At 39.4% G+C, this 22,178-nt stretch overlaps 1 protein-coding gene and 1 long non-coding RNA gene across 4 annotated transcripts in view; one reads left to right on the top strand and one right to left on the bottom strand.

Annotated features, from left to right (window-relative positions):
* The first annotated feature begins 5,671 nt into the window (after positions 1 to 5,671).
* pax2a (paired box 2a) overlaps positions 5,672 to 22,178 on the top strand; it is a 37,125-nt gene continuing 20,618 nt past the window's right edge. For all 3 annotated transcript variants that reach the window (XM_088422207.1, XM_088422205.1, XM_088422206.1), the window contains exons 1-6: positions 5,672 to 6,131; positions 7,070 to 7,235; positions 7,801 to 7,998; positions 13,898 to 13,983; positions 15,029 to 15,148; positions 15,735 to 15,779. In XM_088422207.1, the coding sequence (XP_088278333.1) occupies positions 6,089 to 6,131; positions 7,070 to 7,235; positions 7,801 to 7,998; positions 13,898 to 13,983; positions 15,029 to 15,148; positions 15,735 to 15,779 (658 nt within the window). In that variant the 5' untranslated portion in view covers positions 5,672 to 6,088. The remainder of the gene's footprint in view (positions 6,132 to 7,069; positions 7,236 to 7,800; positions 7,999 to 13,897; positions 13,984 to 15,028; positions 15,149 to 15,734; positions 15,780 to 22,178) is intronic.
* The window catches only part of LOC148420010 (uncharacterized), an 83,582-nt gene continuing 75,317 nt past the window's right edge, over positions 13,914 to 22,178 (bottom strand). The window contains exons 6-7 of the long non-coding RNA XR_015866483.1: positions 19,128 to 19,236; positions 13,914 to 13,998 (exon numbers count right to left, since the gene is read on the bottom strand). This is a non-coding gene — a long non-coding RNA (uncharacterized LOC148420010). The remainder of the gene's footprint in view (positions 13,999 to 19,127; positions 19,237 to 22,178) is intronic.

Genomic DNA, 22,178 nt, shown 5'->3' with positions numbered 1-22,178 from the left:
TTGAGTCTTAATACAAGTGCTTAAAATATAGGGTACATCAAAATGCATAAACAATCATAAAGCCTTTGAATGATTCTGCCCCCCTTCTCATGAAATGGACCATTCCATCTTCTCACTGAGCACATGCAAACTTAATTCCGGAAGAGACTAGTAATTAAAAAAAAAAAAAAAAAAAAAAGGCCTAGTTGTGGAGAAAATAAAGTCATCCCAGTGGAGCGAAGAAGAAAAGAAAGCATGATGATACTAATAATTATCAACTTTCAACTTTTTTCCTCCCAGTATTTTTGCACTGCAGATATTTTATTCCCTAAAATGAAACATTCCCTCCCAAGGCTCCACTTGAATTGGTCCAATGAATAATAATGTTCACGTGCCATAAAGATTTGATGTAAAAAAAAAAAGTAGCAAAAAAAGTACTGTGCAATCGACTTTTTAAGCACAAAGCAAGTGTGAGAGTATTTTACGTATAAAGTTTGCCACCGTAGCCATTCCAAGTCTTTGGTCCAGTGGCGGTCTTATTGCCACTGCTGAACTTCAAGCATTATAAAGAATCTTTTAACACAAAATGTTTGTTAAATAGCCGATAGAGAAGCTATCATCTTTTAATGTTGTATTATATGGCCTTCGCACGCTCTGCCGTTCTTGTGGACATTGTAATATTGCATTTTTACTGGTTACTCATCTGTTAATGTTCCAGTTACTGAGGTTTATCTTCTGCCTGGAACTATTTTCTGCCCCTCCCCTATACCACCCCCTTTCACACTGTTAAACACACACACACACACACACTCACACACACACACACACACACACAAAGTTTGGTCTCAGCATCGGAGAGGCACCTGGCTGAAAAGAGCATCCCACTTTTACAGCTACTACATGTGTTATCTGAGAAATTAATGATTGGGATATTCCAGTAAAAAACATTATTTACTCCAATTTAAGATCACACTTGCCAAGTCCACGCAACAGAAAAGATTTATGGGGTCCACTGTGGTGATTTCACGTGATTTCATTGTGATTGTTATCTATTTGCCAAACTTAAAAAAAAAGACGTGTGCGCCTAATCCGTTTAAGTTGTGAATGATCGCTCCAAAAACAAAAACAAAAAAAAAGGGGGCTCCATAGAACCGGAGAGCCAGCGAGGGGAGGCATGACGCCCATGCCGGGGAGGGCGCGCGGGAGGCCGGCCAGACGTAGTGGGCTGCATCGGGGGAGACGCACCATTAGACAAGGGGAGAAGCGCGCCTCGCTGTGCCGCTCGATCAGGTAGGAAACGCCGCCTCGCCTCTTTCGTCACACTCGCCTACTTGGATGCTTCACCATGTGCGCTACATAAGCATTTAGCAGAAAATTAAATCTATTTATACCATCGATTCTATTTTGGGATGTTGACTTTTTTTTGCCCACTAAAACTCGCGAGTTACCATCGTTCTCTTGTAATTAGACAAGATCTAAAATCCCGTGCAAACTACTCTTTTATTGATATGGTTTAATTGGAACAAAACATAGCTCACAATCCTCGTCGGATGGAAAAATCAATGCGTAATGATGTCATTAATTATGACAAAATTAAAAGCAAGTGTAAAATCGATCTGCACTGCAGGGTCGAGGATATGAACGCAAAATTGACAGGCAAGCTTCATGTGAGGTGTTTGTGTTGTTGTTTGCGCCATTTTATTGCGGAGTGGAAATTTCGCCCATGGGGGGAAAAAAACAACCTGCAACCCAAATATTAGGAACACTTCGTCAGTGTCCGTTCAAATGGATTATGTGAGGAAAGGCTTCATTTGAATGCGTGCAGATGGGCCTAATGTTTTGGCCCGCGTGGACTTGAACGCGCTCGTCCCTGCAGAGATAAAAAAAAAAAAAAGAAAAAGAAATATCGATTGAGTTGAAATGTGCGTCACAGGTCACAGGTTTGTAAAAACGGAAGATTTGTTTTCTTTCCTCTGTGGTAAATGCGCGATCTTATTCAGCACAAATCGATATTTTAAAAAAATGCGCTCCAGCTGGGAAGTTTTTCTTTTTATTTTTTTTTTTGTTTTGTTTTGGTGGGGGGCGTCATTTAAATTTGGATGGAAAACGAATAGTGATCGTCATGTTTGTTTTGGGTGTGGTTGGGTAGGAGTGGTGGTGGCCTGGCAGAAAAAGTCAGGGACGGGGGCATATTGTGTGTGTGTGTGTGTGTGTGTGTGTGTGTGTGTGTGTGTGTGTGTGTGTGTGTTGGGGGGGGGGGGGGGGGCGCAGCAGCTTTAGGGCAAAAGTGCACTGACGTGTGAAATTACAGCCCATGGTGGTACATATTGTACCAGAAGCTCCCTAACACCCCCAACACTACACCCCTAAACCCCAAAATAGAAGACTCAAACATATTATTATTATTATTATTATTATTATTATTATTATTATTATTATTATTACTGTTATCATGTTGCTACAATTGATAATGTGTTGTGATGATCAAAATCCGGCAGCAAGCTTTTATTTAAAACGGTTATGGAATTATTAGTATATTATTAACTACATGTAGTCAGACGTATTTGTACTACTGTAAAGATTAGCAGTTGCATACGTTCGTATTGAAAATTCGTTATTGACAGGCACATAAATAAAATCAACTCAAAAGGGTATGAAATGCATTCCTTGTAGCTCACTAAAAATATTATTCATATAAGTAACGTACAGCTTAGTTAGTATAAAATAACCACGATGTACTTCTATGTATCACATAGTACTCATAATAATAATAATAATAATAATAATAATAATAATAATAATAATTTGGCTATCGTATCTGCTGCATTATAGTGGCAGGTTAACATCTTTTAAAAATAAACAAAAAAATCATAAATAATAAATAAATACATTCTTATCTATTAAAATGCAGTATTAGCTGTTTTGTTAATATATTACATTGCAATAGTATTACAAATTCATGACAATACACAAAATAGAAAAGAACAAATTCCATGTAAAATACATATACAAGCGGATATGCAATACATAAAATAATAATTTGCTTCATAGTCTTCAACTTGATAAATCTAACAAATTGATTTCATCATAATACGTATACTTATTTTAGTTTATTGATATAAACACAAAAAACAAAACGGCAGGCTGCCATGTCAAATGTGTATTTTAATATCTTAGATTATTTAAGTCACAGCGCATTCAAGCTTAGCTCAATTCCTTATTCAACAAAACTAAAAAAAAAAAAAAAGATTGGCAATACCGATCACGTGACATAAAACCTGACGTGCCCTCCTGCCTTTTTAACCCTTTGTTCTCCTGATGGATTGAGTCCTAGCGGAAGAGATTTTGGGGGGGGGAGGGGGGGGGGGGTGATTCCAGCTACAGTAGGTTTACTCGCGAACTTTGACCCGGCCGAGCTGCAAGCGAGTCGCCTGACTGGCTGAATGCATGCAAGCTACCGGAAAGCTGCTGTGTGAGCGCCATCTACAGAGCACCTCCGAGTATAGTCGCAGAGTGGAAGAGGATGAAGCTCGTGATGATGAAGATAATGGCCGAGTGACTCATTCACTGCAGGCTGCCATGAAAGGCAAAAATGGAATTTGGGTCAAATATGTTTTTACAACAATGCTCAAATGTAAATAACAAACATTTTAACATTTATTTTTTCTGTTTTTCTGTTCTGTTTCGGTTTTTTTTCATACATTTAGAAGGACTTCATATGTGTCTTTATGCCCCCACACTTCATGCACCCCTGCGTTTGCGTCACTCAGCATGAAAAATGGCTTAGATTAAAAAAAAAAATTATTTTTGTAACATTTTACCAAGCTCAGATTAATCACTTTGACCCTAAAATCATCAAAAAGTACCACAAGGATCATTGTTTGTCCCATTATTTTTTGTCTATGAACTTTCTATTGCCCCTGATGGAAAATAGCTTCTGTGTCACAAATAAAGAACATTATATCACGTTTTTTTTTTTGTTTAGTCATTAGTGTACCCTTAGAAAAAGCTAACATTCTCACCTCAAAAATATGAATGTCATATACTTCAATATACAAGTTGACCCCATTAATTGTATTTTGCACACATTAAGAGAGACTTGGTCTAGTTCCAGAGTTCTAGCAAAACTTTTGAGAAGCCTGCATACACCAATTGCACATAGAATTTTAAATATAAGTCACTGACCTCCTGAGGTCCGGCCTATTCCTTTGTGTCCACTCTAGTGGACATCTATTTTTGGGCTAGATTTTTGAGCCATTGGAGCTACCCAACTGAGTCATGCATGGTGTGCTCAAACGAAGACATCTAGGACTTTCCAAACATGCCTCGAGTGTTTAGGTGGGATGAATTCCCTTTGCTGTCTTCTGATAGAAATTGGACACAATTGTGGACACAAATGCTGTGTCTCAGGAAGAGCTATTTAGTAGTATAAAAGGACACTGTTTATAGTTAACTGTGAACATAGCAAAAAAAATATATAACTAAACAGAATAAATCAATTGCATAATTATTTATCAATAAAATCTAAAAAGGTGGCATTGATGGTCCATTAAATGTGTTTTGTGGTATAATGAACAACATAAAAATGATGTTTCGAATTTTGTTTTGTCATTAAACATGCTCAACGTGCATTGTTAAATGAGAGCAGCATGAGGTGGCATTGATGGTCCATTTCAAGTTTTTTCTTCATTATGTGGTACAATGAATAATTAAAATATAGGATTTGTTCAACACTTTTGAACGGGCACATGCTTACATTTATTGCGTATTATTAATATCTCATTTATTTATATAGTCAATGAAAGTCATCAAAACTTTTTTTTTATATACATTTAGTGCACGAGACTTTACATAGCTCCTGATAGGGAAAGTCACAAATGAAATAATTTTCAAACCCTTTTTTTTTCAGTTGCATGGGACATATTGATTTATGTCCACTGGTGTGTCCAGTGTGGTGTCCATTTTCTGTCCCAACATAATGTAAGTTAACTGCACACCTACGATTTATTGGAAAAAGATGAGGACGTTAAAAATACAAAAATAAAAATGAAAGAAGCTTTAAAAAGACGTGTATGGCCAAAGTTTTCTGAGCAGTTTTTTTAAACCCAAAATTAGCACAAGAGTTTGTCCTGTCTGGCGTCTTGAGAAAGCAGCACTCGAAACAAGAGAAGAAGTCTCATCATTCGCTATTTCGTCTCCCTCCTCTTCCTGACTGTCGGATGCTCTCGTTTGAGCCGCATCTTTTTTCCCCCTTCTTCCCTTCCCTTTCTCCCTTTTGCGTGGGCGAATCACAAAGTGTTGGAATCTATTGCCTTTGTCTGACAAGTCATCCATCTCTATGCGGAGGGGATCTGTGGGATGGAGTGATAGAAGGAGGAGGGTGAAGGAGGGGAGTGGGAGTAGGTGGTGATGGGGGGGCGGGGGGGGGGGGGGGTTGTCTGTGGGACTTTTAGAAACAGACACACAGGCGAGCGAGGCTTCATTCTCAGCCCAAAGCTCAGGCAGGCACGGTCCATTCCGGAGGAGAGGGGGACCCGCTTGCTTGTCATCTCCACCTCCCCCCCTCACCCTCACCCCACGCGCGCCCCGCGCAAAACACGCGCCCACCCCCTTGTTTTTTTTTTTTTTTTTTTTAGGTTTTTTTTTTTTTCTTTCGTGGGGCCGTGTTTCTTCCGCCGATCCAGCTACCGGGGGGGACACCTCTGCACGCCGGCGCCAACCGCGCGAGGATTTCTCCATTAGCAGTCGGACCAGCGCGGAAAAGGAAAAGTCCGCTTCTCGGATGCCGCAGCCACCGCGTGGGTCATGCTGTGCACCTGACGCGCCCCCGCCGCCAAGCCACCCACTATCTCTTTTTTTGTTTGTTTGTTTTGTTTCACAAGGACGAATTATTTGTCTTTCTTGCAAGACCTGAGAAGTTGTTCCCGCACTCCTACGGCATCCCACGCGGACTCTATCGCCTCCCCCCTTACCCATCCACCCTCCGTCCGTTCGTCCCCCCCTCCCGGACTGTTCGGCGTGTTTTTATTTTTCTCCCCTTTGACGGCTGCTGCACCATCGAGGCGAGACGGCGACCTCAGTCGATTACCTTTCTTTGCTCTGCTATCCCATGGATATTCACTGCAAGGCAGACCCCTTCTCCGCCATGCACCGTGAGTCTCTTGAAAATATCGCAAAAAAATTCCGGCGGCGATCATTTGGAGATGATTCCAATTTAGGGGAAGCAATCTGCTCAGAAATGTGCGTGACAAAAAACAAGACAATTTTGAGGTGTTTTATTCAAGAGTTTCCGTGAGGCTTTGGTTTTGAATCATTATTTTTACAGCGCTCACTTACGGTTGCTTTTGTATATTTTGCACAAATTGAGAGAAGAGGACGCAGGGGGGAAAAAGTCAGATTTTTGTATTTGAAGAAAAAGAGTTGAAATGTGCCAAAATACCTTCTAAAATTCCAAGAGTCTTGGGCAGAATTTAAACAGGGATAATGCCGTTTTTTTTTTATTTTGTTATTTTAAAACAGCCTTTTAGTGTGTTTTGAATAACACTTGCAACCCCGAATCACTCACGTTTTAAAAATCAAAATACTTTATTTTTTTAGTCGTTTTTTCGGGGGTTGCTGATTTTATTTATAAGTGCTCAATTTGAATACAAAGCTTTTTATTACCCGTGACAGCACATTATAAAAAACGATGCGAACACTTTGTGTGTAAATGACAGCAAAAAAAATCTCAGGACAGTGCTAAAATATAAAGAATTGAAAGGTTTTAAATAGCTTGCTTTTGAGGGGTGTAAAAATGTTTTTTTTAAAAAAGGAGCCCCTGGCCTGCGCGTCAATTATTTATCCACGATTGTAATATGAGTTATCAAATGTCATTTTAATTATTTACTATTATTGTGCAGGGGAAATTAAACAGGTCGAAACGTAATACGCGCGACATGTGTCGCACAGCGCGAGATGTTGGAAAATTTGACCCTGCAAGAAAACATTTTACGCGAGTACTTTTTTTTTAGGCGTGCATTTTACTTATATGAACTCAAATCTTCAGGTGTGTAATGTTATGCTTTCCGTGCCGCTGTTGTATCCCACGCAGGGCACGGCGGCGTGAACCAGCTGGGCGGGGTGTTCGTCAACGGCAGACCCCTTCCGGACGTGGTGCGGCAGCGGATCGTGGAGCTGGCCCACCAAGGGGTCCGCCCGTGCGATATCTCCAGACAGCTACGGGTCAGTCACGGCTGCGTCAGCAAAATTCTCGGCAGGTAAAAAAAAAAGAAGAAAAAAAAAAAAGAGGATCCACGCATGTGTCAAAAACATCAATCTTGCAGCCATTCCAACCTCAGCCATATTGTGATATATAGAAGTCAGCTTTTATTTTATTATTATTTTTTGCTTGCACACTGCTATTTTTTCAGCGTTGCGAAATTGGAAAATAATGAATGAAAAAAATAAACAACCCCTGGAAACACTGGATTTTTTTTTTTTTGTAAATGCCTGCTTTTGTGTCGAATTTTAAACACACGAGAGCACGTGAGGTAATATTTTGAAATATATTTTTTCCCAGCTATCAGAAGGCATTTCAGAGGTATTTCAATGCACACACACTGAATGTTTGTCAGAAACATTTCCTTTTTTTATTTTATTTTTAGGAACAATAACGGTGGCATGTCATGCATGCACACTTGTTAAAATGAAACCCACTCCCACTCCACTTGGCGCCATTTAAAAGTGCTACTGTATTTATTTTGGTTGTATTCTGAGTCCATGCACTTACCGCAAAGCACACCGTACGAATCGTTGACGATATTAAACGTGCATTGTGTGCAGGTACTACGAGACGGGTAGTATTAAACCCGGGGTGATCGGGGGGTCCAAACCCAAGGTGGCGACCCCGAAAGTGGTGGATAAAATCGCAGAGTACAAGCGCCAGAACCCAACCATGTTCGCCTGGGAGATCCGAGACCGGCTACTTGCTGAAGGCGTGTGCGACAACGATACCGTGCCCAGCGTTTCGTCCATCAACAGGTATTATCCTTACGATAATTAATCGATAACGCTATAGCCGTTTTTAGAGTCGGTGGGGGTGGTCTGTCGCAGGTGCAATTCACACACACGCACACACAAGCGCACACACACACCTCGACTGCGGCCTTACACGTAGACTGAGAGAGGGGGATGAGAGAGAGGAGGGGAGAGAGCGAGAGAAAGAGTGGGAGGGAAGTGGGGGGAAAAAAATCACATCTGTCTCGATAAAAAGCGATCGATAGCCTGTAAGCAGGTCTGCAGGCGGCGGGAAATGCCCCACAAAATGCTTCAATAGGCAGCGCGCAACTGGGACACGTGGCTGACAAGGCGTCTAGCTATTGGACGCCGTTCAGGTCGTTATAAGGAAAATTAAAATAATTGGAAATGCAAATGTTCACAAGTGTTGTGCAGCATAAAATAATTGATGTTCTAGTCGCAAATAAACCTTTCTTGTTATTACTGCAACGTATCTGTCATCTACAAATTGTCTAAGATTTAATATGAGATATCGAATGTGAACAATTCCATATGCGTAGTCTATATTCCTTTCATTCATTACTTCATAGTCTCATTACTGTACAAAAAAAATTGTTCTGTAAAATATTATATACAAAAACAATTACGCTTATTTCTCTCTTTATATAGACAAAAATACGTCTGCCCCTTTCATGAATGCATTATTATTACTATTCTAAAATATGTTATATGCAAAATCATATATAGGATGTGTAGCCTATTTTAAATCGTTTGTAATATGGGCTATTAGGCATGCTCTTGAAACATATTTAATTTAAATATATATTTATATCTTTATTTATAATATGTAGTATCTAAAGTTTTTATGTAAAGTTTATTATTATTATTATTATTATTATTATTATTATTATTATTATTATTATATTGTAACTGTATCTTCACACTCATTTATAAAAAAGTCCATGCAAAATAGTTCATATTTTCTTTAGATGAGACCTTATGTTTTCATTGGTATTACTGTAATAGTATCGATCCCATTTATAGAATTCAATCTTTTATAAATTACATTTTTATGCTGTCCAAAATGCTCTCATTTCATATATAGTCATAAATGGGTCCTTATCTTTTTACTTCTTATTAATGTATAAAATATATATCTATGAAATTGTTATTCATATATAAAAATACATATACGTAGCCGCAAATAGATTCTATTCCTATTTATGGTATAGATACCATAAATGGCCTAAGTATCTTTGGAGAATGATAAAGCTGATGGCGTGATTTTTTTTTTTTTTTGGGGATGGGGGGGGGGGGGGGGGGGGGGTGGCGCTGGTGTGTTGAACTTTGGTTAGGAGCCACTGTTCCAGAGAGCTGGTCATCGGCATTACATTTTAATGAGCTGAGGAGAGTCTCATAACACGTCCAACTAAAGGTAGAAGAAGGGAAGGAGGGAGCAAGAGAGAGTGAGTGTGTGTGTGCGAGAGAGCGCGAGAGAGAGAGAGAGAGAGAGAGAGAGAGAGAGAGAGAGAGAGAGAGAGAGAGAGCGAGAGATCTGAAGGGGAAATTTTCAAGCTTTGTACTGGGGGCATATAATGTATATACTTTGTGTGTGTGTGTGTGTATATATATATATATATATATATATATATATATATATATATATATATATATATATATATATATATATATATATATATGTGCAGTTGATGATACATACATATACATACATATGCATCATTTTTATTTCACATAACACACACATAGCACATGTATGTGCGTGTACGTGTGTATTGTCAGCATTTGTAGGTTGAATGCTTTTTTCGTTTTCTATTGGCCTTTCGACAAATATGGCGAGCCTGATGAAATGTTTGGTCAGGTATTGGTTCTGATGCGTGCGTGCGTGTGTTTGTGTGTGACCTGTTGCAGGCTTGACTTTTAAACGCGCTTTGCTATGAGTGTTAATAATTGACAGTGGCTGGCAGGGCAGTTTTTCTAACCAGGCAACAATCTCTCATGATAGAAAGAGTCCGTTTCTCCTTGCATGCACCTATGAGGTTTTTGTTCGGCAAAGGTGTGAAGGAGGCAGCAGAATCTTTGGTCTTCGCAGTGAAGGGGGTCTGACCTCTGCTCTCCTGACTAAAGAGGATGTCCTGGCTTAAACACATTTTTTTGGACTTGAATTATTAAAGATGACAAGGTGCTTGGGTTACACTCTGTTTGCCCACAAAGTCACGAGCTCCTCCTCCTCAAAAAAAAAAAAAAAAAAGAAAAGAAAAGCTACTTCCGACGCTATCGATCCCTATTTTAATATTTCTTCTGGGGATTTTCCCTCTTTCCACGCCAGCCCCAAACACAAAAGTCGTTAATTCGCCTCTTCCAGAATTGCTTATTCAATAGCGACAACGTGGAGTGGAAAACAAAGTCCTTGAATTTATGAGTCTCCCCCGAGCCATGCGGTCGGATAACCCTTGTGGTGAGATGTTAGAAATTCAAATAAAATATTGATGTGTGTTTTCTGGAGGAGGCCGTGGGGCCTTTTTGTGGAGGACGGGGAACACATGAGACACATGAAAAGAGTGTACAATTTTTTTTTTTCTTCCCCGAGGACGTTAACCCCTGGCTGCCCGGAGCCCTGCGCGCACACACACACACACGCGCGCACACACACACGCACAGCCATGTAATTCTCTTTTGTCACACCTGTCGGGCCCCGGCGCGGGCTTCCCGACGTTATTCAATAATCTCATGCTCCCGTGTCAATCACAAGATTATCGCGGTCACGGTGCGCTGTAATGCGATCGGCGTTGACAAAAGAGCTTGTGCAAATCCCGGCGTAAATTTATGTTTGGCGAAAAGAATTACAGCAATCCTCAGATGATGCTCGTAGGAAAACCTCGCGAACTGTCAGGATGGCTTCGGAGGACGACAGAGGAAGAGAAAAATACCGTAATTCCCCAAATATAAGACGCGCCTGTGTATAGGACGCACCCTTAATTTTAGGGCCAAATTCGGGTATTTTCCGTGTATAGGACACACCAATAATTTGGCGCTTATGTAAAAACTATAGCAAAACAGAATAAATCGCTTCTTCCTAAACTTCATAATTTATTGTGCTTGTATCCGTACGTTATATATTTGTTGTGGGTTAAGTGTGTTTCAGATTTCCCACACGGTGGGCAGTCAGTGAACGCTGCGCTCCGGGCAGTTGTTTTTTTCTTTTTCCTATGACGCAACTTGAGTTCATTTTGCCCAAAGTTACACATTGTCCGTGTTCCTCCAGGTTTATTAGTGTGTGTATTTTTCAAAAGACTGCAATTAATAAATGGGTCAAATGCAATACATTTCCATGTTATCTAAACGGTGCACAAAGTTCTACAGATTGATCTTTCTCAGGTGGTGTCAAATTTTTAAAAAAATCTAATCGTTACATTTTATAGGACACGCCCGTACTTTTGGCCTTCATTTTGGGAAAAAAAAGTGTGTCTCATATTTGGGGAATTATGGTAGAATAAAACCAGACAGAAAATTTTGGAGGCACACATGAGAATTTTTCTTAAGGACGATGTCTAGAAAAATGGAAGAATGAAAAGCCACTTTGATATTTTTCAATTCAAAATGAACTAATTCAAGTCAGCCCCGGATTTTATACGTGTGAAGCCGTCAATGGTAGTGAAGGAGTTAACACCATCACTAAAAAAACTCCAAACGTTACAGTAAGGCTCTGTTGTTTTTTTTTTTGTTCTTTTAACGTCATTTTAGGTATCACTCAGACAGACGTGACACCAATCCAAGACTTTCAAAATTACCGCTTTGCATTAGCGACAGTCGTTCAGCGCCGGTTTGAGAAGCTAAACCTTCTCACACAGCTTTACCACAATGGTATGATTCCCGCTTTGTATGGAAATTTTGCTAAAAGAGAAGCGCTCAGTGAAAAGCTCGCTTTCATCACTGTCAATAGAAACCGAACTCCCAGAGCTCGTAGTTGCGCAAAGATACGAAAAGTTTACCTAGAAAACTGTAGTGGAACTGAGCATCGCGAAAAAGGGCGATTGAGCCGATCTTGTCGTCTTGCGTCGGCTTCAAGTCAAAGATTATAATGTGCGACAATCTGCCGAATCAAGTTTTTGTTAATGGCGAGTTCCGATAAAACCACCAGCCTGAGAAGTTCACAAGACACAGAACATAAAATCACTTCTGTAACTAAATTACCTTTTTTCCCTTGCGTGTTAGAAATAAAAGTTTCGTTACTATTTTAGTGATGAGTGATTGGTGGAAAATAAATACTTGAACAATACAAATTTATATTACTTATTTATATTCTTCATTTTTAGTCCAATTTCCCATTGTTTCACCTTGTTCAAAGTTGTTACATATATGCAGTTTCCAGTAAAATGTACTCAGTACCCAGTAAAAACCCTCTCATCCAGTTTTTTTTTTGTTTTGTTTTTATTATTCAAAATTTTTCTAAATTGTAGAATACTTAAGCCATCAATATTACAGAAAAACATTGATGGAATTATTTGGTTCAAAAGTGGTAATTAAAACAAGACATTTGAAATTTTGCTTCTTAAAGGCGACGTCTTTTGTTGGGATAACATCTTGGCACATCTTGGCATTTTCTCAGTCATTTTGATTATGTGAATGATGCTTTTTGACCAGGAATGGCTTTTAGTCTACAGCTGTGCTAAGAATATTCAAGAATCAATAGCTTGATTTTCTAGACTTCATGTACTGTGTGTGACGTGTCTTTGTGTTAGAAGATGTTTCCAAACTTTTGACTGTAAAAGATCTGCTCTCGAGCTATGTTGTTGGTTTCATTACTGCCATTGTGTTGCGTTACCATAAAAGTTGGTCGGTAAAAAACTTTTTTTTTTTAAAGGGATACTAAACTCCTTTAGCTTTTTTTTTTTTTTTAGCAATAAAAAGTACAGGTAAATAGCGTGTCTTTGGTTAACTTGATAACTTTTTATGTACAGCTTTAAAAGTAATTTTTCCACTTACTGTCAAGTGAAAATGTCATCACACGGCTCAGGTAATGGCCAATCGTGGCTGACCTGGTTTCTGGGTTTAGTCATGTGACTTTCAGCTTAGCTGTTATTGGTTGTTATTGGAGTCGAGAGCACACGTGATGTCAATTTCAGGCGACAATGAGTGGAAGAATGTGTTTTTAAAGGGATTAAAAAAAAATCAACATTACATTTAAAAAAAAAAAATAAATAATAGGACAGATTCTTAACTTTTTACTGCCGAAGATGATGGGATAAGTGAAGTTTTTTTTCTTCTAATTCATGGTTTGAATAAATCCAATACTTCTAATACGGTTCCACGGAAAGCCTGAGAAAGTAGCTTGTAAAAAGCAGGGAAAGGACTGAGGTTGGGACAAAAGTGGTCCAGCAAGTAGATATGAGAGAAATGGATGTGGGAGGCAGAGAGGAAAAGAGGCAGCCAGGGAGGGAGATTATTAGAGTTGGCCAGGTAGAGTCAGTCAAGCTGATCATTGAGGTGAATTGATGTGATTTCATGCTTTGTTTGCAAGATCATTCCGACCAAAGTGCAATGAAGACTTTCCCGCCGCTTCGCGTCGTCCCGACGCGTGAACTTTATCATATTCCGGAGCGCTGAATCTAGTTCGATTGAAAGCGCGCTTTCGGGAGGGGGCGGCGCTCGTTCTGCCTCTCGCGCAAACCCGGAGATTGACCCTAAAACCCAGAGATTGCCTATTTGGGGCCTGAACGGGGAGGGTACGAGCGGAGCCCTCCGACGGCGGGGCGCTTTCACATGCACGGGGCATAAGTGGACATGATGAGCCGTGTTTAAAGTGTCCCGGGGCGGCCCGGCCTGCTGTGAAATCTCCATGCTCGAGGGAGGCGGCATTGATTGATCGCATGTGTGTGTGTGTGTGGGTTGTTCACTTTACCAGGATTATTCGCACCAAAGTCCAGCAGCAGTTCCACCCGTCTCCCGATGGATCCGTCACGCCGCTGTCCACGCCGGGACACACCATAGGTAAGAGTTTGGACTCTGAGGAATGAACAAAAAAGCACGGTTAAATATCAACATTGATGCTACACACACATTATATATATATATATATATATATATATATATATATATATATATATATATATATATATATATATATATATATTTGTCTATGTAGTTCATTAAGAAAAGGAAAAAAATAGCCAATTTTTAGTGTGTTTGGATAACTTCAGTAGTCCATAGTCCAGGATTATATTTTTGTTTTGGTTTGTTGATTTTTTTTAATTTTTTTTTTGCTTTGGCCTGTAATACACATATACATGTGTATATATATATATATATATATATATATATATATATATATATATATATATATATATATATATATATATATATATATATATATATATATATACACACATATACATGTGTGTATATATATATATATATATATATATATATATATATATATATATATATATATATATAGAGAGAGAGAGAGAGAGAGAGAGAGAGAGAGAGAGAGAGAGAGAGAATTGCTAGACGGTGGCAGCAAATGTCAAATGAAAAAGCAAGTATAAAGCAAGTATTGAGTATTTTAACAGAAAATGATATGTTGTTTTGAAAACCAAAGACAGAACCATAAACAATAGTTGATTAAGAAAAATACCAACACTTTACAAGGGGTAAACGGTTCTTCAAGAAAGGAGGCACCAAGCTTTTTCCTAACCCCTACCTGTTGAATTTCTATGCCAAACGTAATATAAAAAAAGAAAATAACGATACTTTTTAAACCTCATAACAGCTAGCTAAATGCTAATACAACGCAAAGCACTGTAAATTGTAAACAACAAAGGAAGATTTCAAAAACAAGTAGTGCAGCAACACATGTAGACAACATAATTATCACAGTCCTATATTTTTCATCCTCTGCCAAGAAATACCGCCGCAGGTGTTTCCTTGGCGCATTTGCAGATAACTGACATGAAACCTAGTAAACGATTGCGTAGAGTTTGAAAATGGAGCGATTCCAGTCTCAGCCTTACTGGATTTTTTTTCCCCCGATCAGTACCCAGCACAGCCTCCCCGCCTGTGACCAGCGCCTCCAACGACCCCGTGGGATCCTACTCCATCAACGGCATCCTGGGAATCCCCCGCTCCAACGGCGAGAAGAGGAAACGAGACGAAGGTGAGGAAACAAGGACGCGCGCTCTCTTTTGAATCCCCTCTCTCGCCTTCCACTCCGTCTGTTTGCAGTTGAGGAAGACGGCGATTATGATGAGCGTTTTGCGAGCGGCGTCTCCAGTGACTTGTTACTTTGTATATCAGGCGCGGCCTTGTTAGTCAATTGAACTTTTTTTAACACCCGCACGTCTCTATTTTAGACCACGCTCAAGCGTCATGATACAAGCGAGCCGTCAACAATAATCATCTTTTTGAACTACAGCTTCTGCAGCATTTTAAGCAAAGTACCACTTTGCTGTTTTGGCACGCGCAGATACATGGAAAGATTAAGCGCAAGGCAAACCGGTCCGAGCCAGATATTCTCATTGTGGACACACACTGCCCGAGGGCTAATAGATTATTGGACGTGCAAACAATTGGCTTTTTTAATGCCTGTGAATTAACATGTCCCTGGTGGAGACTTGAACAGGTGTAGCAACAGAGTGACAGCGTGTGTCAACATTTTCAGATGAGCATTTATTTCATCCAAAACAAAGAAATAATACATTTTAAAAGGGCCAATTTTCTCTTTTATGTTTCTGTCTTTTTAGTTCTCTGGACTGGCAACCACTTGGATGGAAGGAAAATAGGACATTGTAAGTTAAACCTCTTTTTTTGAAGGGGGAGGGGATGGGGTAAGCAGAATACTGCACTTTATGTTCTTGCTGTTTTTCGCCCTTCAAGGGATGAATTAAGTGAGCTAAAATGAATAGAAATGGATACATTAAATGTAGAAATGGCATGCGGCTCAATATAATTCAGACTGGGTCATCAAGCAATTGTGCCTTTCCAAAAATGGTGCGTAGCATTAACATATGAAATTACCCACAAATTATTGGTTACTTTAAAATTGTATGAATAACACATAAAAAACAATCATATTATGATCAGGGGTTCCCATGGAGTACCCATGGAGGTTTAGGAATGCACAGATACGAACAGGGTTTCTACAAGTATCAGTATATCTAATTTAATGTTTTTTAATGCAGTGACATGAGCATTACTGTATTTTCCACACTATAAGGCCCAGCTAAAAGCTTTTAATTTTCTCAAATGCTGACACTGCACCTTATAATTTGGTGCGCCTTATGCAGTGCATAAACCGCACATTTTCATTTTGGGGGGATGAAAAAAATAACGTAATTTATTGAAGGTTCGCCTTATGATCCAGTGCAATAATACAGTACTTTACAAATTAAGAGCAAATTAATTGGAACGTGGAACAACCTAAATTGTTATAATGAATCTTTTACAAAAAATGTTTTGCCTTTATTTTGTTAATACTGTGCAAATGTGCTTGCCAGTTGTGACACAAATATATGGCGGACAAGAAATACAAACAGATGCTTTTACTCTATTTTATGGAGTTGCTGAATAAAATAGGAATATAGATACCCTTGCAATTGTCGTTTCAAAGTTTTACATAACGTTAATTTAAACCAAAAATATGTTGTAATGGGTAAGGGATACTTAGCTGAAAATAATTTATAGCATAGTATAGCACGTAAAAAAAGATTGAAAAGATTGAAAATGGTTGTTAAAAAAACGACAATATTTTACATGTATTTTTTAGGGTGGTGGGGGGAATACATGTATTATAAATGGGTTTGTGTTAGTTATGTGTTTTGCTGCATGTTTGCTTTTACCGTAAACCAGGGGTGTCAAACTCATTTCAGCTTGCGGGCCGCATAGAGAAAAATCGATTTCCAAGTGCGTCGGACCAATAAAATCGTGGGATATTTTCACATAACTTTAGAAATATTTTTAGAAATAACAAAATTCAGCTTTTTTTTTTTTTTTTTGGTGAAATCATCTCACGGGCCTAATTAAACCTACTTGTGCACCAGAACCAGCCCGCAAGCCATATATTTGAACACACCTGCCTTAAATTGCACATAAAGGTGACAAGATTACAGCGTCAGGCTAAAAGAAAAAAAAAAAAAAAGAAACAAACGAGCGCTAATAATTTCCAACCGGGAAAAGGATGATCACGTGCAAAGGCGATGAACTTCAGTGGCATGTTTTGAGGGAGCGGGGTCAAAGGCGGATGTATTTTTGGATTTGTGCGAGTGTATGAAATAAGTGTGACAATTTGCGCGAATGCTCTTCACCCGGCGAGGACGGTGACATTTAAAAGAATTTGCAATTCTGCAGAGAGGAAGCTATTAATTCACAAATTAACACCCTCCCCCCTTTTTCCTCACTCTATCGTGGATGTGCAAGCTATCGAAAAGACAAAAGAAATAGCCTTAAGGGGAGGGAAGAGGAAGAAAAAAAAAAAGTCTCAACCCTATCTGCGGCGAGATTGGTTTGCATGTCTGCGAGCAGCGATACCAATTACGACAACGCTGGGAAGAAGGTGTCCTTTAGCCCCCGCCGCCGGCGTCGCCTCCGCCACCCCTCTCCAAATCTATCCATAGCCAGATTTATTTGTGTATCTCATTACAGGAAATGGAATGTTGCTCCTTGCCAAATGCATTAAAAGCAAAGTAGGGAAATTAGCCCGTTGTAGTCGCGCTCTGGCTCTCAGTCATTGAGACCTGCCTTGGGAGTGCATGCCAAGAGGATTGGGTGACAACTGCTGTGCCTTTGTCGCTCGTGGCCTTTGGTGGCACACATATCGAAAAATTACCATATTGTATATGGTGGACAATATAAAATAGAGCAATCTGAAATAAAATAGGATCAATGTTACCTATTGGTACCCAAAAGAATCACTGTCTCAGTACTGAGTACAGATCAGTTGTATTTAACTTTGTGGTAAAATATATTCACACTGAATTCTTTTTGCAATTCACATTTAACTCATTCGATCCCAAAGACATATTTGTACAATTTTTAAATCCAGACATTCAATTCCAGGTGCTGTTTTTTTTCAATAATTCGGCTAAAGGAATGTCTCAAGAAGGCTGGTACTAAAGGAATGAAGTACAATAGCAATCAGTTACTTTTGTATATTAAAGTAACCCAGTATTTCAGGTACTTTGTAGGCAAATGCTTACCAAAGTTAGTGCTTGAGTACCTAAATTATTCACTTACCTGACTACTTATTACCTAAAGTAACTAGCTACCCAAAGTAATTGATTATTACTTTAGACACTAAAGTAGTACTAAAGGACTTTTAGTACTAATTTACTTTACTTTTAAGCCAATTATTTGGAAATATATATCCATAGAAGTACCTGGGATTGAATGTCAGGACAAATGTGTTTTGAGGGTTAAATGAGTTAACTGAATTACATTTTAAAGAAAGAAAAAGCACTTGTTTTTTTGTTATATTTACAAAAAGAAGTCTTTATCACCTTATGACATTAAAATATCATCAGTGAAGGTGAGGGATGAAGAAAAAAAAAACTGCTGTCTCTCACCAGGCCATTCAAACAACATATCGTTCACTAGAAAGTCCAAATTGGACTACATAGTTTCCTGAAAAAGTAAAGGTAAAGCAATACACTTTTGTTGTCTTGCTTGACCACTACATTGTTTCAGATGGATGATAGTGATAATAGAATACCGCCATGATGATCATTTTTACATAAGGAAGAAGTAAATGACTATGATTTTTATTGGGTGGACCTACATAAGTTAGTGAAAAGTCCACTCAAAGTCAAGGGAGTTTATCTTGCGGACCTGGACGTTTTTTGGAAGAACTGAACAAAGAATGCCGAAGATGGCGTAAAAAAGTAATTCCCAATCGCTGTCACATGCTGTAACTAAAACGTCAACTCATGCAGCTTCTATAATAAATATTGAAGGAATAAATAATAACATTTTATTGCTTCAAGCCGAGTGCGGTTTCAAACTAATTCAAACGTAAGCACTTTAATGTCCATCCTTCGACTTGGTAGTTGTGACAACTTTCTTTATGCCTTGCATTGGTAGCGCTCCAGCCGCTCATATAAAGGTAGCTAATTAAAATGGGAGACAGCTTCATGTAGATTTACCTTCTCCTCCAGTCCTTGGGCCAGGGCGGGTTGATGTGACCTCAGCTTTGGCTCAGCACATCCTGAATGGAGTCCGGCGGAGCTCTCGGGAGGACGGGCCAGTCGGGAGCTAGCGTGATAAATCAGAGAGAGAACAAAGGTCATAACTTGCGACTGTAGCGCGGGTGCAGAGGAAGCTGATGAGAAAATGAAAATACGGCCTGGCGGGGTTGTTAAGTCGTGACATAAAAGAGCGAGACTGTATGCAGGAGCCAAGCCCAACTGATTACGGGGATCTGTGTTTTGATTTGTTCGCATGCGATATCGGGCCGTGTCCGACGGTTGTAGTGCGTGTGTAGCTTTTTAACACGCGCGACCCGCTAGCCGGGTTTAAATCAGTTAGCGTGTGGCTTTTAACCTGAGCCTCCGCTGGTTGGCTAGCCAAGCCAGTCCGTGACAATGAGTCAATAGCCGTGCGCTTTGGAAAATAAATGCACCCACGGCGAAAGAGAAATAAATAGCATCATGGGCGCCATGATGGGAGGATGGGCAGGGGCGGAGTGGATGGAGGGGGGATAAATAAAAAAAGCACAGGTATGAGTTGGTCCGTAGAGCGTAACATGGAGACAAGAAGCGGCCATGAGCGTTAAGAAGGGGACACAAAAGGGTCTCCCCTCCTCCCGCCTCTTCTTCTTATCAACATCGCCTTATTTTTTTATGTGTGTTAACCATTTGAATTCGGCGAGAGGGATTGTCGTGACACAGTTGTAACCTTTAAGATACAAACATATATATATATATATATATATATATATATATATATATATATATATATATATATATATATATATATATATGGGGAGGCAATTCGCTGGATGGAGAAGGAATCATGTCAAGGAAAAGTCAATTATGGGCAGCGACGCTGAGAATTAATGGAGCGACGCATTACTCAGCTTGAGGAGGGAGAAGAAGGCAAGGGGAATAATTATGTTTCCACAAAAAACTCTAAAATGCTAAACGGCGGGCTGGTTCAGGGGAGCCGAGCAAATGAGAAGTCGTATAAAAGCAGGATAGGGGTGCACTATATAAGTGTCTGAATGGAATTTTTTAATTTCCTATTTAAAGTCCCAGCAAGGCAAAAATGAATGTCTTGTGAATTTGACACACCACAGAGTAGAGCGTTGTTAGCAATTGTGCAAATTTTTAGGGGAGGCTTCAATTAGGTGAGTTATTTCTTGTTGAGTGTTGAAAATGTAATTGATGGACAAAAAGTAGAAAGACTTTGAGAACGAGGAGCTTGTGAAGGAAAAGATGGAAACTATATGACCTTATAGTCGCTGCTGGCTTGAACATATTTCAAGGGGGTCATCTACAAGCTATAAGCTAGCCGATTAGCAAGGGTGTCCAATGAGCAAGCTCATTAGATAACGTTCAAGGGATACTTTACCGTTTTTAGGTATTTTCAGCAGTAAATAGTTTAGAATTTGTCTATAAATAAATGGATGACAAAACCCACAATTAATGCCTTTGAAAGACATTTTTCACACGCTTTTGACTGAAAATGTCATAAGGTGCTCAAAGCTTGGGTAATAGCCAATCACGGCTCACCTGTTTTCAGTGTTTGATCACATGACATTCACAAACTGAGCGGTGATTGTTACCAGAGCATTATGTACATATGATGTCATTCTTTGTAAATCTAAAAATGGCTGATACTAAATGAATTAAGAACTAAAGGAATCAATTCATTTAGGTTATTAGGTACTAAAGTATTTGACTACTTTAGGTAATCAAGTGGTTATTTGAGTTACTAAAGTACTGAATTATCAATTACTTTGGGGGTAGTAATTGATTAGTTTAGGCATTAAAGTGCTAAAAGTAACCACTGTAGGTAGTAAAGTACTGATTACTTTAGCAGTAGTTTCTAACCTGGGTTTGATTGACCCTTAAGGGTTCGGTGATTCGGTCTCAGGGGTTCAGTGGACCAATGTGGATTTGTTGTGAGTTCATGCACTGTGTTGTGCATTTTCGTTCTTTGAACAAGGTGATGCTTTTACGCGATTCATTTTGTGCACCAGTTAAAAAAACAAAACATTTCCCTATGACATTTAATTTAATTTGTCACTAAAGAAGGATTCAGTGAATGTGAAAATTTCTGGGTTCAGTACCTCCATCAAGGTTAGTACTTGAGTAATCTATTACTTTAGCACGTAGGTACACAAAAGTAACCACTTACTAGTACTTATTGAACTAAAGTGATTAATGACTTGTGTTAATTAAGTACTATAGAAATTATTAGTGCTTGATTCATTTGGTACTAGCAATTTTAGATGTTTGCTTAGCCAACACTTAAAAAAGAAAAAAAAAAAGTACCTTTGATGAAATGTCTGGACAAAAACATGAAAACCGATCTTTGGGATTGAATGAGTTAGAGTTTCCTTCATACTGTATGTCATTGCAGATATTAGCCTACTTCTATTTAGATTAACATCCACAGTTGAAATTAAATAAAGGAAAGAAGAAAGGTGGTGGTGGGGAGGGGGGGGGGGGGGGCAATGTCAAGTACAGGATGTGAAAGTAAGCATCAAGCAGCATCTTGACGCCTGCTGACAGTCGGTAAACCGGCTGATGGTGCTAAATCGAATTAATAAAGCTCTTAAACACGATGTAACATAACAGCATCTTAACAGCCCAGGCAGTTGCGCTTCCCTCTCTTTCTCGCTCCCTGTACCGCTTTCGCCCTCCCCCCACCGTACCCGCCGCTCTCATTTCCGCATCAGAGGTTTCATAAATATAGCTAGCTTACAGGGAAGCAGTGTTCACCCTCTGGGTATACCACTTTGTTTATGCTCCCCTCCTATTTCTTCTCCAAACGCACGCTGGAAGAAAAAAAAAACAAAAGAAAAGAAAAATCAACAAATGATCCACAATTTGCGATGATGCCAGCTATCAGCGGAGGGCGGATGCGGAAAGGCCCCGCGATGCGGGAAAGCCGATGATTTACAGCGAGGTGGCGTGTAGGAATTCCTTTGCCTTTCAAATAGGCTCCCTTCCTGGATCTCCCCTCGGTTA

The sequence above is a fragment of the Hippichthys cyanospilos genome, chromosome 8, assembly GCF_059441005.1.
Source record: "Hippichthys cyanospilos isolate Australia breed blue-spotted pipefish chromosome 8, RoL_Hcya_1.0, whole genome shotgun sequence".
Taxonomy (NCBI): Eukaryota; Metazoa; Chordata; class Actinopteri; order Syngnathiformes; family Syngnathidae; genus Hippichthys; species Hippichthys cyanospilos.
Note: the sequence above shows the minus strand (reverse complement) of the source record. Positions and strands in the feature narration are given on the sequence as shown.